Source organism: Saccharomyces mikatae (assembly GCF_947241705.1).
Source record: "Saccharomyces mikatae IFO 1815 strain IFO1815 genome assembly, chromosome: 15".
In the NCBI taxonomy this organism is placed as follows: domain Eukaryota; kingdom Fungi; phylum Ascomycota; class Saccharomycetes; order Saccharomycetales; family Saccharomycetaceae; genus Saccharomyces; species Saccharomyces mikatae.
The window spans coordinates 1-11674 of NC_079270.1; the positions used below are offsets into that span (position 1 = coordinate 1).

General features: G+C 38.3%; 5 protein-coding genes across 5 annotated transcripts; 3 read left to right on the plus strand and 2 right to left on the minus strand.

The window, feature by feature from the left end:
• Positions 1–1575: 1575 nt before the first annotated feature.
• Positions 1576–2412, minus strand: SMKI15G0010 (uncharacterized protein; the record flags this gene model as incomplete). Its single annotated transcript, XM_056225467.1, has 1 exon — positions 1576–2412. The coding sequence occupies one exon, from the start codon at positions 2410–2412 to the stop codon at positions 1576–1578; it is 837 nt and encodes a 278-aa protein (XP_056079283.1).
• Positions 2413–2703: 291 nt separating this feature from the next.
• On the plus strand, positions 2704–3399 carry SMKI15G0020 (uncharacterized protein; the record flags this gene model as incomplete). The annotated part of the gene is made up of 1 exon (XM_056225468.1): positions 2704–3399. The coding sequence occupies one exon, from the start codon at positions 2704–2706 to the stop codon at positions 3397–3399; it is 696 nt and encodes a 231-aa protein (XP_056079284.1).
• An 839-nt stretch (positions 3400–4238) lies between these two features.
• SMKI15G0030 (Zn(II)2Cys6 transcription factor) lies at positions 4239–6353 on the minus strand (the record flags this gene model as incomplete). Its single annotated transcript, XM_056225469.1, has 1 exon — positions 4239–6353. One exon carries the CDS (start codon positions 6351–6353, stop codon positions 4239–4241), a length of 2115 nt encoding a protein of 704 aa, XP_056079285.1.
• Positions 6354–6848: 495 nt separating this feature from the next.
• Positions 6849–8270, plus strand: SMKI15G0040 (MCT family MFS transporter; the record flags this gene model as incomplete). The annotated part of the gene is made up of 1 exon (XM_056225470.1): positions 6849–8270. One exon carries the CDS (start codon positions 6849–6851, stop codon positions 8268–8270), a length of 1422 nt encoding a protein of 473 aa, XP_056079286.1.
• A 596-nt stretch (positions 8271–8866) lies between these two features.
• SMKI15G0050 (DUP/COS family protein) lies at positions 8867–10009 on the plus strand (the record flags this gene model as incomplete). The annotated part of the gene is made up of 1 exon (XM_056225471.1): positions 8867–10009. One exon carries the CDS (start codon positions 8867–8869, stop codon positions 10007–10009), a length of 1143 nt encoding a protein of 380 aa, XP_056079287.1.
• Between the last annotated feature and the right edge of the window lie 1665 nt (positions 10010–11674).

Here is an 11674-nt window from a genome sequence, read left to right on the forward strand (position 1 = left end):
CCACACCCACACCACACCACACCCACACCCACACCCACACCCACACCCACACCACACCACACCCACACCCACACCCACACCCACACCCACACCCACACCCACACCCACACCCACACCACACCCACACCCACACCCACACCCACACCCACACCCACACACCCACACCCACACCCACACCCACACACCACACCCACACCCACACCCACACCCACACCCACACACCACACCACACCCACACACCTACTATCACCATCACTAATCCTATCACAATCACTATCACCACACCCACACACCATCACTATCACCATCATCATCATCATCACCATCACTATCACTATCACAATCACTAACCCTACCACCATCACTATCACACCCACTACTTTCACTACCACCATTACCATCATCATCACCATCACCCATCACTACCACCATCACTACCACCATCACTACTACCATCACCATCACTACCATCACCATCACTACCACCATCACCATCACCATCACCATCACCATCACCATCACTATCATGAGAAGTACACACTTACTTACCCTATCTCTAACCCTACTATCAGCCCTACCTCGCTGTCTAACCCTACCTCTCCAACTCCAACCCCACTGCCTTAGCTTACCCTACCTGCTCCTCCACTGCCTACGCTCTCCACCTGCCATCCTTCACATCTCATCACTACTCCATATCTACCACCAACCACCACTTCCACTTATCCTACCATCTACCATCTACCTCTACAACATACCTAATATAATATGTAAACAATCAAACGTAAACAATCATATGTAAACATCCAAATGTAAACAATCATACCTAACATCATACCCTACCACCACTCCCCATCCCACCTCTAACCACATCTAGCTACCTCACCACAATATCAACACCTACCATGCCTTCTTCTTTCCCATAACAGCTCTCCATACGCCTACGGATGCTAAAAATACACTACTCCCATCTTACCCTACTGCCACACTGCTCCTCATCCTCACCTCTCACTCAGTTGCCATGGTTACCACTATACATCACCATACATCACCATACACGGCACTTACCTCAGCGCTTCACACCCTGTGCCATTTACCCATAAAACCCACTTTTATTCCCATTTTAGTGTTTATAATGTATTCTACGGACCCAAATATCATATATATGCACTTACTTGCATCTAATATAACGTATTTTTCCACATACTGTCTACACATTATATACATAAATTTATCATAATCTCAAAAAATCACCTCATGAATCACCCAAACATAAAAATTTCTTACGCATTAAATCTAACAAATATTTACTCATTTTTCTAAATACACACTATAAACTACTTACAATTCAATGGAGTGTAGTATAGTATTAGCACATACCCACATGAGTGCTTATGTTTATTATTTCATGACAGTACATAACCTCTACACGCTACCTCTTTGATCGAGCATCTTGTCTTTCATGCAATATTTTGGTACCGACTAATATGCAAAGCCAAGATGTTGGTGGTTTCTGGTTTGCTCTGTTGGGTGGCGTTTCATAGTCTGTCATCGCCACGCTAGCAGACGAAGGTGCGCTTAACTTGTCATTAGGATATAACTTAAAGATCTGGCTTCCGGGAGCCTTCTCTTAAGCAGAGAACTGTTGCTTAAGCGACAGTCGGCACCACAAATCAGACATCCTTTATTTCCTTTCTTTTGATAACTTCTTTTGTCTTGCGCAACCAATGCGTCGGATACTAAAGAGGAAGAGCCCGATGAAGTCTTTAATTTACAAAATCTAATGACTTGTGATAGTTGAAGAGACTTGGAGTCACCGAACTTCTCGTGAAAAGATTCTTTTAGTTGAGGTAGGAAAGCCATCAATAGCAATGCAATATTTGTATCACGTTGTTTCTTTCTGTCCTGTTCCTCACTGCTGTCTTCCAGCATTGTGAAAAGAGTTTTCAAATAGAAAACGATTTTATCTACAGACTTAGAAGATATATTTGGTAAATCCTCTATAAGAGTAAGCCTGGATCCAATAGTGACTTCATTATAGTTTTCTTTGAAGTACGAAAAGATGTCATAAGCAGAGACCCTTCCAGGTGAATCATCACATATCCAGTTCATTTCGTATGCAGCTTCACCAACAATAGTTTTCTCATAAAGCTTGACCAGGAAACTATTGAATATGGTCTTGACAAAACTTTCATCATTCGCACTGAGATTGTAATCCATTTTCATTGAGTGGATATCTCCGGTATGCACTAATTCGCTCATATATTCATCAGCATATTCAGCAGCTGTCTCGACACCGTACAGCCATTGCCTATACTTGTTAGGACCAGATAGATTGATTTTAGTCTCAGAAGTGTTGCTTTCAGAGCTCATAGACTGTTGACGTGGGGCATTGCGATCTAGCTTATTAGTCATATATCTATGATTAAATCATCATCATGTGATCTGCAGTATGCTTATCTACACTACCAAGGGATGACCCGTCTTGCATGTCAAAATCGAAAAAGATATACGGGCCTCAAAAGGTCCTCCTTCGCACTGCTCAGCTCTACGTGTACCAGGTTCTAAGCCAGTTTCTAAGCCCTGAATTATAGAATTATAAAACGGCTGGAAGTAGCAGAGGCAGACTCCAATCTGTTTCCTGGTGTAAACCCAAAGTTCAAAATACATCTGACCCTGCTTTTTGTATCAGCTCAGAGTTCCCTGATGGCCGAATCTAAATCGAGACCCCAAGGATATGAAGAGCTCTTCGAAACAGAGCCCATTGTTCTTCCGAGGGATACATACCTCAACTGGTTTTCTTATTTCTTCAAACAGCATATCCAACTTTTCTATTTCATGTTCTTTCATAGCGTTGTGGTCATCGTATTCGGCTATATAACATTCCATTTTGAGGATGATTTGGTGGTTTTTTTAGCTTGTTTTTTCATGGTGCTAGGATTTGGTCTTTTATTCTTCTACATACCTTTATGCTTGGATATGGGTGGGCCAAAATACGTATTGGATGGTCTTGATTTTAACTGTAAGATGAATTTATTAGTGCAAGTAATAGAACATAAGCCCAGTATCAGCATAGACACATGGAACCGAATCGCATATAACATGAACCAGTATGCATACGAACATCATCTATTTCCAGAAAACTCACTTTTTTACGACGGTAGTTCATGCTATAAGGTCTTCAGAGAATTGGCCATCGTTCCATGCGCTGATAGAAGCTCTAACGGGGATAATGCCAATATCAATCAGAAAATGAAAAGTGATACAGATACTTCAAAAACTAATAAGGGCTATTCTAATAAAAACTTCGAATTGCAATCCTACATTGCAAAAGCGTTGGCTGTTTACAAAGAATCGGTCAACAATTACTGGGCAGAGAAATACCCAGAGGTCACGATTTAGGTCCAACGATGCTTTTTGGCCTTGTTTTAGATTATTCTATATAAAATAATTGGATGCGGTTCTTTTTAAAATTCTCGATCTACAAAAATTTCAGTATTTATGGTGTATGTGTGGGGTCTTGTTTGTCGCGCCCCAGAAATGGAAATAAGTCATGCAACTGAATTCTTCAAGGATAGGCAAACATACACAAGTAATGTCCAAAAATCTCACAGTTGGTTATGTCTCATCGAGCAAATCACCTCATCTATATCTTAATCAACCCATTTCGATGTTACTTTGGTTGATTTTCGCTGACTAGACACATGTAGCACTACTAGTTAAGTTTTATCATAGTTAAAGCTCTTTATAGTCATTATAATCAATAGTACAATTTCATCTTGAATAATTGAGAGCCGTTCGAATAATGGCAGGTAACATGAGTACATGTGGGATTTTAAAGTTTTCTTCCATAGACTGTTAAAGGTGGTGTAATCAGCAGATTATTAATATTGTGCCCATGATATGGCTCGTTTTTCTTTATAAAGCATTCTGTTTGTTCATTATAATACGAAAGCTATCAAATTACATAGTTATAATCAAGGGCTACATAACAAGCAGCTCAAAAACCCCAATATGATAACATCTATTGATAATATACTACTTGGATGGTTTATTCAAAGATACTAAAGAAAAGAAAAGGCTGCATAAATTAACAAAGGAATAGCTTAATCACAAAGCAGCAAGTTGTTGAAAAAGAGTCAGTGACGCCGCCGATTCTTTTTAGAACACGCCTTTATCATTCGTTGACAATGCAGTAAGATATTAAGGTTTTTTTTTTGAGCATTCAATCATTGTATCTATTAAGGAAAGAACTCCTCAAAACTACTCCATCCGTGAATATTTGCATCGAAAAAATTACCTGATGGTCCTAATATATCATCGATGAAATTTTCCGGGAACTCCAGCAGAGGATCCTCTAAATTATGGAATATTGTGGTTAAATTATTCTCAGACGCGTTTTCTTCTGCCTCGAGCTCCTCGTCGATGTATTGTATCGCCTTACCAAAAGTTCTTCTTCCTATCTTCTCCATTGATATAATAATGGAAAAGTAATAGGAATTCTGCCAAACTTCAGCAAGAGGCTTTAGGTTTTCTTGGTGAATACGGTCGAACATATTTACCATTTCTTTGAATACAATCTTCAGTGAAATGCATTTGTCATATGGGCCTTCAATATCCCCAGGACATATAGCCTGATTTTTTGTGAATATATTCTTCCGCATGAATAATTTGAGATTTTTATCCTCCATGGACTGCAGAAATATGGTGTAGATCTGAATCAATGATCGAAAAGCATTCATGTAAACAAGAAATAATGCGTTGATCAAATGGGTCCACTTTTTGGGGAAACAAGCTGAATCAGAAGATACGTTATTATTATCCAATTTTAAATAGCCTTCAAGCACTTTGAAGCACAAATGTAATGAGTTTAATGGGGCCAGCACACTGGAATTCAACATTATTGTATTATAACCCTGATGCGTCAAAGTATAAAGATTGGATAAGCTTGCTATCATAAGGAGTGTTGTATGCCATAGCTGTAGCTCTGTAAACTCATTCCCATCTAAGTTAGATGTATTCAAGTAAAAATACAACGGCTTGAACACCTTCTTGGTGAAATTTTTCAAGTCTTCAATAATAAATGGGATGTTAGGCGATATATCACGGGCATGAATTTGTTTCATAATACTTCTTAGTTTCAATGTTGTTTTATAAAGAAGGATATCTCTTGGTGAAGAATAATTCTCTAAACGAACCTTGTCTACAAAGTCATCGTTGATGCGCATTGGAATGCCTGTAGAAAGCGAAATTTTGACGTCTGTGAATAATATCCATAACCATAGCCTCTCCAAATAAGTGATTTCCTCAATTGGATGATTCTCATTCATGAATAGATGACGAAGATCTTCATTTAGACCCATATGGATAGCAGTGTCGACTGTCAGTCCATGAATAAATATGCAGTGTGATTGATCACCACCGTCAAGACCTGCCACGTTTATATACAAGTAACGTAAAAATAAAAATTGTGCACGTTCAATGTAAAAAACCTTAGCCGAAATAAACGACGTTAAAATTCTATGAAAGATTTCGATAGCCTCTGGCACTTTCTTCGGATGGGATGCTAAGCACAAAATCGCCGTCATTACACCCACTTTGTAGTAATTCTTTTTACTGTCTAGGCTCAAAGCAATTATTTCATGGCAGCCTGTTTTATGATCTTTTGGGCCTTGAATAAAACAATCTTGCAGGTCTTTTAATACTCTTTCCTCGTGAACAATCTGGTAACTGTGGTAAAAATGGCTAGCAAAAAAATCAATTAGACATTGACGCAAAACCTCATAGGTTGGCAGCGATTTGCACACGGATTCAATAACACTCGATGAATCTGTATGCGATGGGGCCGTTTCAATGTAACTAATTTCTGAAAGTGTTGAGTAATGATGTTCTCTTTTCCAGGTGTTACGACTGACCTTTAGAACTTTCCATATTTCCTCCCTATATTTGGCAAAAGTGTCTTTTTGGTTCGCTAATATTGCTCGATACGACGTCGGCCCATAAATAATGTGTCTATCGTGTTTCGAAGATAGATACCTTATGTTGTAAAGAGGATTCTGTCCTCGATGAATTTCAGACTCGGCGTGTTTTTCTATCTGTGACTCAAGCTCTTCAATACGACGGGCCATTTCAAACTTTGAGCATCTTCTGTATTTCGCTCTCAGTTGATTCTCTTTCGCGGAAGAGTTATCTTCATAATTGCATGATTTCTGGTGTCTAGAAGAGCAACTCCCACATGAAGGCCTTCCTCTATCACATTTCAGCTTTCTTAACCTGCAAAACAGACATGACTTTGCAGGCTTTTTTCTAGTTTGTCTACCACCATTGTTTCCTCGATTGAGTTCCTGTTTCTTCATTTTTTATCGTTAATAAAAAGCATATAATTGCAGGATCATTACTACTTAAAACGCCCCGTTTTATATAGTATGAGCACTGGAAGACTGGAATGTAATTAACTGCTGTGCAACATTTGGTTAATTACGGCATATTTATTAGGAGGTTTCGAATTGCTGGTTGAATTCAAACTTTCAATGCACACCCTCAATCCCATATTTCATGATTCTCCGTTTTGTTGCTATTCCCGCTTAGCCTGCAAGCGACACATGAAAGACAATTATTTATGATGCTTTTGAAGTTAAGATACATCTTCCAATCACGGGATTAAGAGGATAATATAACGAGTCGTTTTCCATTTTGTTATTATTCCCACTCTCCGAGTGTAGACCATTGTCTAAGGACTTATTTATATATAAGGATGCTCTCTGGTTTTCAAATCAGCATCATTTAGGTGCTATGAAACTATACATTTAGTGCTAAAGCATAAGGATCCCTCCACGTCTCATAATTCGATCATGCCAGTACTAAATGAAGATGGTCTAAATGATATTGATTTCGAAGACAAACCCCAATCAAATGATAAAAGAAATATTGATACAGATACTTCAACTCCTATTGAAGTCCCTGATGGAGGATATGGATGGCTTATTCTTCTGGCGTTTGTTCTGTATAACTTCTCTACTTGGGGAGCAAATTCTGGTTACGCCATTTATCTAGCTCATTACCTAGAAAATAATACATTTTCTGGTGGAGGTAAACTGGACTATGCAACTATAGGTGGGCTGGCATTCAGTTGTGGGCTTTTTTTTGCTCCGGTTATAACATGGCTTTATCATATATTTACAATTCGATTCATTATAGGATTGGGAATATTATTTCAAGGGGCAGCCCTTCTGCTAGCTGCTTTTTCGGTGACGCTCTGGGAGATTTATCTTACACAGGGTGTTTTGATCGCATTTGGTCTAGCTTTTATTTTTATACCCAGTGTCACACTTATTCCACTATGGTTTAGAAAGAAAAGATCTTTAGCATCAGGTATAGGAACTGCTGGAAGTGGGTTGGGTGGTATTGTCTTTAACTTAGGAATGCAAAGTATTTTAGAAAAGAGAGGTGTTAAATGGGCACTTATAGCACAATGCATAATATGCACATCACTTAGCACTATCGCGCTTATGCTGACTAGAACAAGATCGCAGGGCTCAGTCCAGCACAAAATACAAAAGTTCGACTTGCTAGATTGGGATGTGCTCTCAAACTTTGGGGTTTGGTTGCTTTTTGGATTTGTATCGTTTGCTATGTTAGGCTATGTTGTCCTTTTATATTCGTTATCAGACTTTACTGTTAGTCTAGGATATACCAGCAGGCAAGGTTCATACGTATCATGTATGGTGAGCGTAGGCTCTTTGATAGGAAGGCCAATTGTTGGCCATATTGCTGATAAGTATGGCCCATTGACTGTTAGTGTGATATTACACTTTTTAATGGCTATTCTTTGTTGGGCTATGTGGTTGCCTTGTAGGAATTTGGCTACTGCAATAGCTTTTGGATTATTAGTCGGTTCTATTATGGGAACCATTTGGCCAACAATCGCTTCAATTGTTGCACGCATTGTTGGTCTTGAAAAACTCGCTGCTGCTTTTGGTATGACCTGGATTTTTATTGCAGCTTTTGCTTTAGTTGCACCAATAATTGGTCTAGAGCTTCGTGTGGTCAATACAAATGGAAACGATTATTATCGTACAGCAATCTTTGTTGGCTTTGCGTACTTCGGTGCGAGTTTATGCCAATGGCTATTGAGAGGATTTATAATAGCTCGAGATGAGATTGCTGTACGTGGCGGTTATTTAGCTGATCAGAACGAATTACATTTAAACGTTAAAATATCACATATGGGTATATGTCTTTTTCGTTACAAGCAATTGCCCAGGAGGGTCTAGGGATTTTATTCCTCAATCTGGTTCTTAAGAAGGATATACCCGCATTACTACATTTTTCATATCTACTCTTATCTAACAACAATGTTTTACCATATTCACCGATGAAACAATTTGTCCTCCAAGTTAAATTTTACCAATCTTCAGTCGATTAAAAGCTAGACACAACTTATCCAGTAAGAACATAATGGAGAGGAAAATTTTTTTATGTTCAATTATAACTTAGTTTATTTTAGATTTGAGAATATATGTGTGTATACAATTTCTATCTAAGAGTTGCCGTGTAATATATTATGAATAAAATACTTCCCGCCTTCCTTGATTCTTTTCTCCCTAAAAAGATTAATTGATAGATAGTTACACCACTTATATATAGTATTTCACAATGAAAGGCGTTTCCATTATATTGGCTACTCTCTCTGCAAAGATAAGCTTCTAATAGTTTGCATTTTTGCAATTACAACTTGTCACTATTCCGAATATTTCGTTTTATGCGCCCCTCGCCCGCCTTGGCAGGATTGAAAGTTAGCTATTTAACCCAGCTGCCAGAAGTTGCAACTCCAAATGACAGGTACCTCAACTGCCATCTCATCGCCAAAATGAAAGATACTGATATTGAAGACGTGAAGAGCATGGGGTTATTATCTCCCAAACATCTCGAATCCCAGGAGACTGTCCTACCTCAAGATATTTTTAGAAATAAATTCACCTGGTACTCGTATGAGATCTATAAGTCCTTAGCATTTCGTATCTGGCTGCTATTATGGTTGCCAATTAGTGTTTGGTGGAAAATGTCCAAAAATTGGGCTTATCCGTTTGTAGCTTCGATTTTTCTGTTTCTAGGGTTAGCGTTTTTACCCTGTAGTCATTTGCTGTTTCGTAAACGTGCCTTATCAAAACAACTTACCGAATTTTCCAAAATAATTACCAGAAATGCACCAGGTACGAACGCTGATGATTGGAAAAATGTTGCAGCAAGTTTGAATTCATACTTGTATGAGAGCAAAGCTTGGAATACCAGGCACTTTTTTTTTGATGCCTGGGACTGTCAAGAAGCATTCAGAAGAAACATTCTTGAACCGTTCTTTTTGCAAAAAGATGAAGCTGCAAGGATTAAGTCATTCAAGGAATCCGTTCCTTATATCGAAGAGGCCGTGCAGACTTATTTTGCGGAAGTTGACAAACGGTGGAAGTTGTTTAATAGTGAGAAATCATGGAGCCCCGTTAACTTGGAAAACGCTCAGCTTCCCAAGGAAACTCATCGGTTTAAGCTTACTTGGTTTTTAAAGAGGATTTTCAATCCGCTATGCTTACCGCTCTTCCTTTCATTTTTTCAAAATGTCTACACTTCAAGAAATGATGCCCCTGTACCACGTTTCTTATCTCTTGTGGTGCTGTCTCTTATCATAGTAAGGCTTTTCCAAAGTATGAGAATTTTCCTTCTTTCCACAAAAATGGAGCACAAGATTCAGTTCTTGTCAACTATTATAAATGAGCAAGAAAGTGGTGCAAATGGATGGGACGAAATTGCAAAGAAAATGAATGGGTACTTGTTTGAGAAAAAAGTCTGGAAAAACGAAGAGTTTTTCTTCGATGGAATTGACTGTGAACGGTTTTTCAATCACTTCTTCTACCGCCTCCTATCTGCAAGGAAATCTTTGTGGTATCTACCATTGAATGTGGAACTATGGCCATACATTAAAGAAGCACAATTATGCCGCAGAGAGGGGCTCTTGGTGTAGAAACGAATGCGCCTTCTTCATTTTTTATAGTTTGTGTAATTTACCAGATCTGACTAACGAAAGGTATTTTACTCTTTACTACTATTACTACTCCCCTTAGCCTATCTGCCAATGGTAAACAAAAACCAACGCACTACCATTTTACCATATGCGCGAAACTTATTGCCTTTTCTTCTCCAAGTGACGCTATATTCCATGCATACCCTAAAAGATGGGTTAGCGCTTTTATCGACCAATGTCAGATACACCGTGTTGCTCAGTCCTGAATATCAATACATCGGTAGAAAATGCGCAACAGCTCAATTCTCACATAATAATTAACTACTGTGTATTAATTGCAATCAGACCCTTTCATACATAACTTTTGTTTTCACATTTGTTGTCAATCAGGGAATATACAGCAAGCTTATGGGAAAGCGTGTGCTGAATATTAGATGGGCACCCCATAGCCACCGTAAACCCCTTACAAATATACCGTCAACTATTTCTGAAGTTTTGGTCAGTTGATGAGTTTTAGCGTCTCAATTCCGCCATTAATGAATCCACCTTACTATAGTGTGGTGCCGTTTCAGCTACCAATTTCAGCTTTGTAAAAAACTTTTGGAAAATATCATGATTATGGATGTGCCTCTTGAAGAAAATCAATATGCATGATTCTCAAGACAAAAACTATTTAAAATTGTTTATTGAAGTAATAAGATCTCTCTTTTAAAGGGCCATTTTGTGTTCTTTATACTGAATCAAAGTTTAGAGTTAGGGAAATATGAACTGAAAGTTTATTTACTGTCGAAGATGATACTGTTGTCAACAAGATTACTTACATTGCGACCGCTTTCTTTTTCTTAGAAAAATCATCTTCGTGATATAAAAGTGGTCTCCTCTCATGCGGAGCCATGTATTATTACATCCCGGTAGCAATGGTTGTGAACGGCCGAGCGAGTTAATACAACGTCACAGCCTCTAGTTTGAATATGATATCTTGCAATGAGATAATCTTTTTTTATCTTTTCGCATTTCTGGATGAACTTGTTGGCGAAGAAGCGAATAGTCGACGTCAAGAATGTTGATTTTGGTAACGGTTGTATCCAACAGTAGTACCATTGAATTCGGTTATGATCAAATTGGTAGTATCGTTGGTTTGCTGCAAATCAACAGAGTCCACAACGGAGCTACCTCGATGCTTGTATACACATAGATTTCTTTCTGGTTACTGCCGAGGAATCCAGCATGAACACAAGATGATACAATCACCAACAAGCTCATCCACGTTGTGACCATGCTTTTTAAATTCGTCTTCATAATATAAAAGTAGTCTCTTATTGCACCAAAAATGACCTGCGAGCAAGGAAGAGAAGTGTTCTTGCATTGTGGCGTGTTAGTAGCAATTAAATATACTTCTTCAGCTGTCTTTTTTTGCTTTTTTTTTTCATTGTTAGTTAGCTCTTCAGTTCATTTTGTCGCCTCAGATTTTTTGTAATTATTTTATCTTGTATCTTTGATAAAACAATTTTATCAAATCTCAGATCATACTTGTTCTATTATGAGTTGCAAAAGTAAGTTCTAGGAACTGTTGAGTCTCATAACATTCCTAGGGTGTAGCAACTTTTGAAAGGTAGAACAATATTACCTGATTTGAAATGTCCGAGTAATAGTTTAGATTACAGG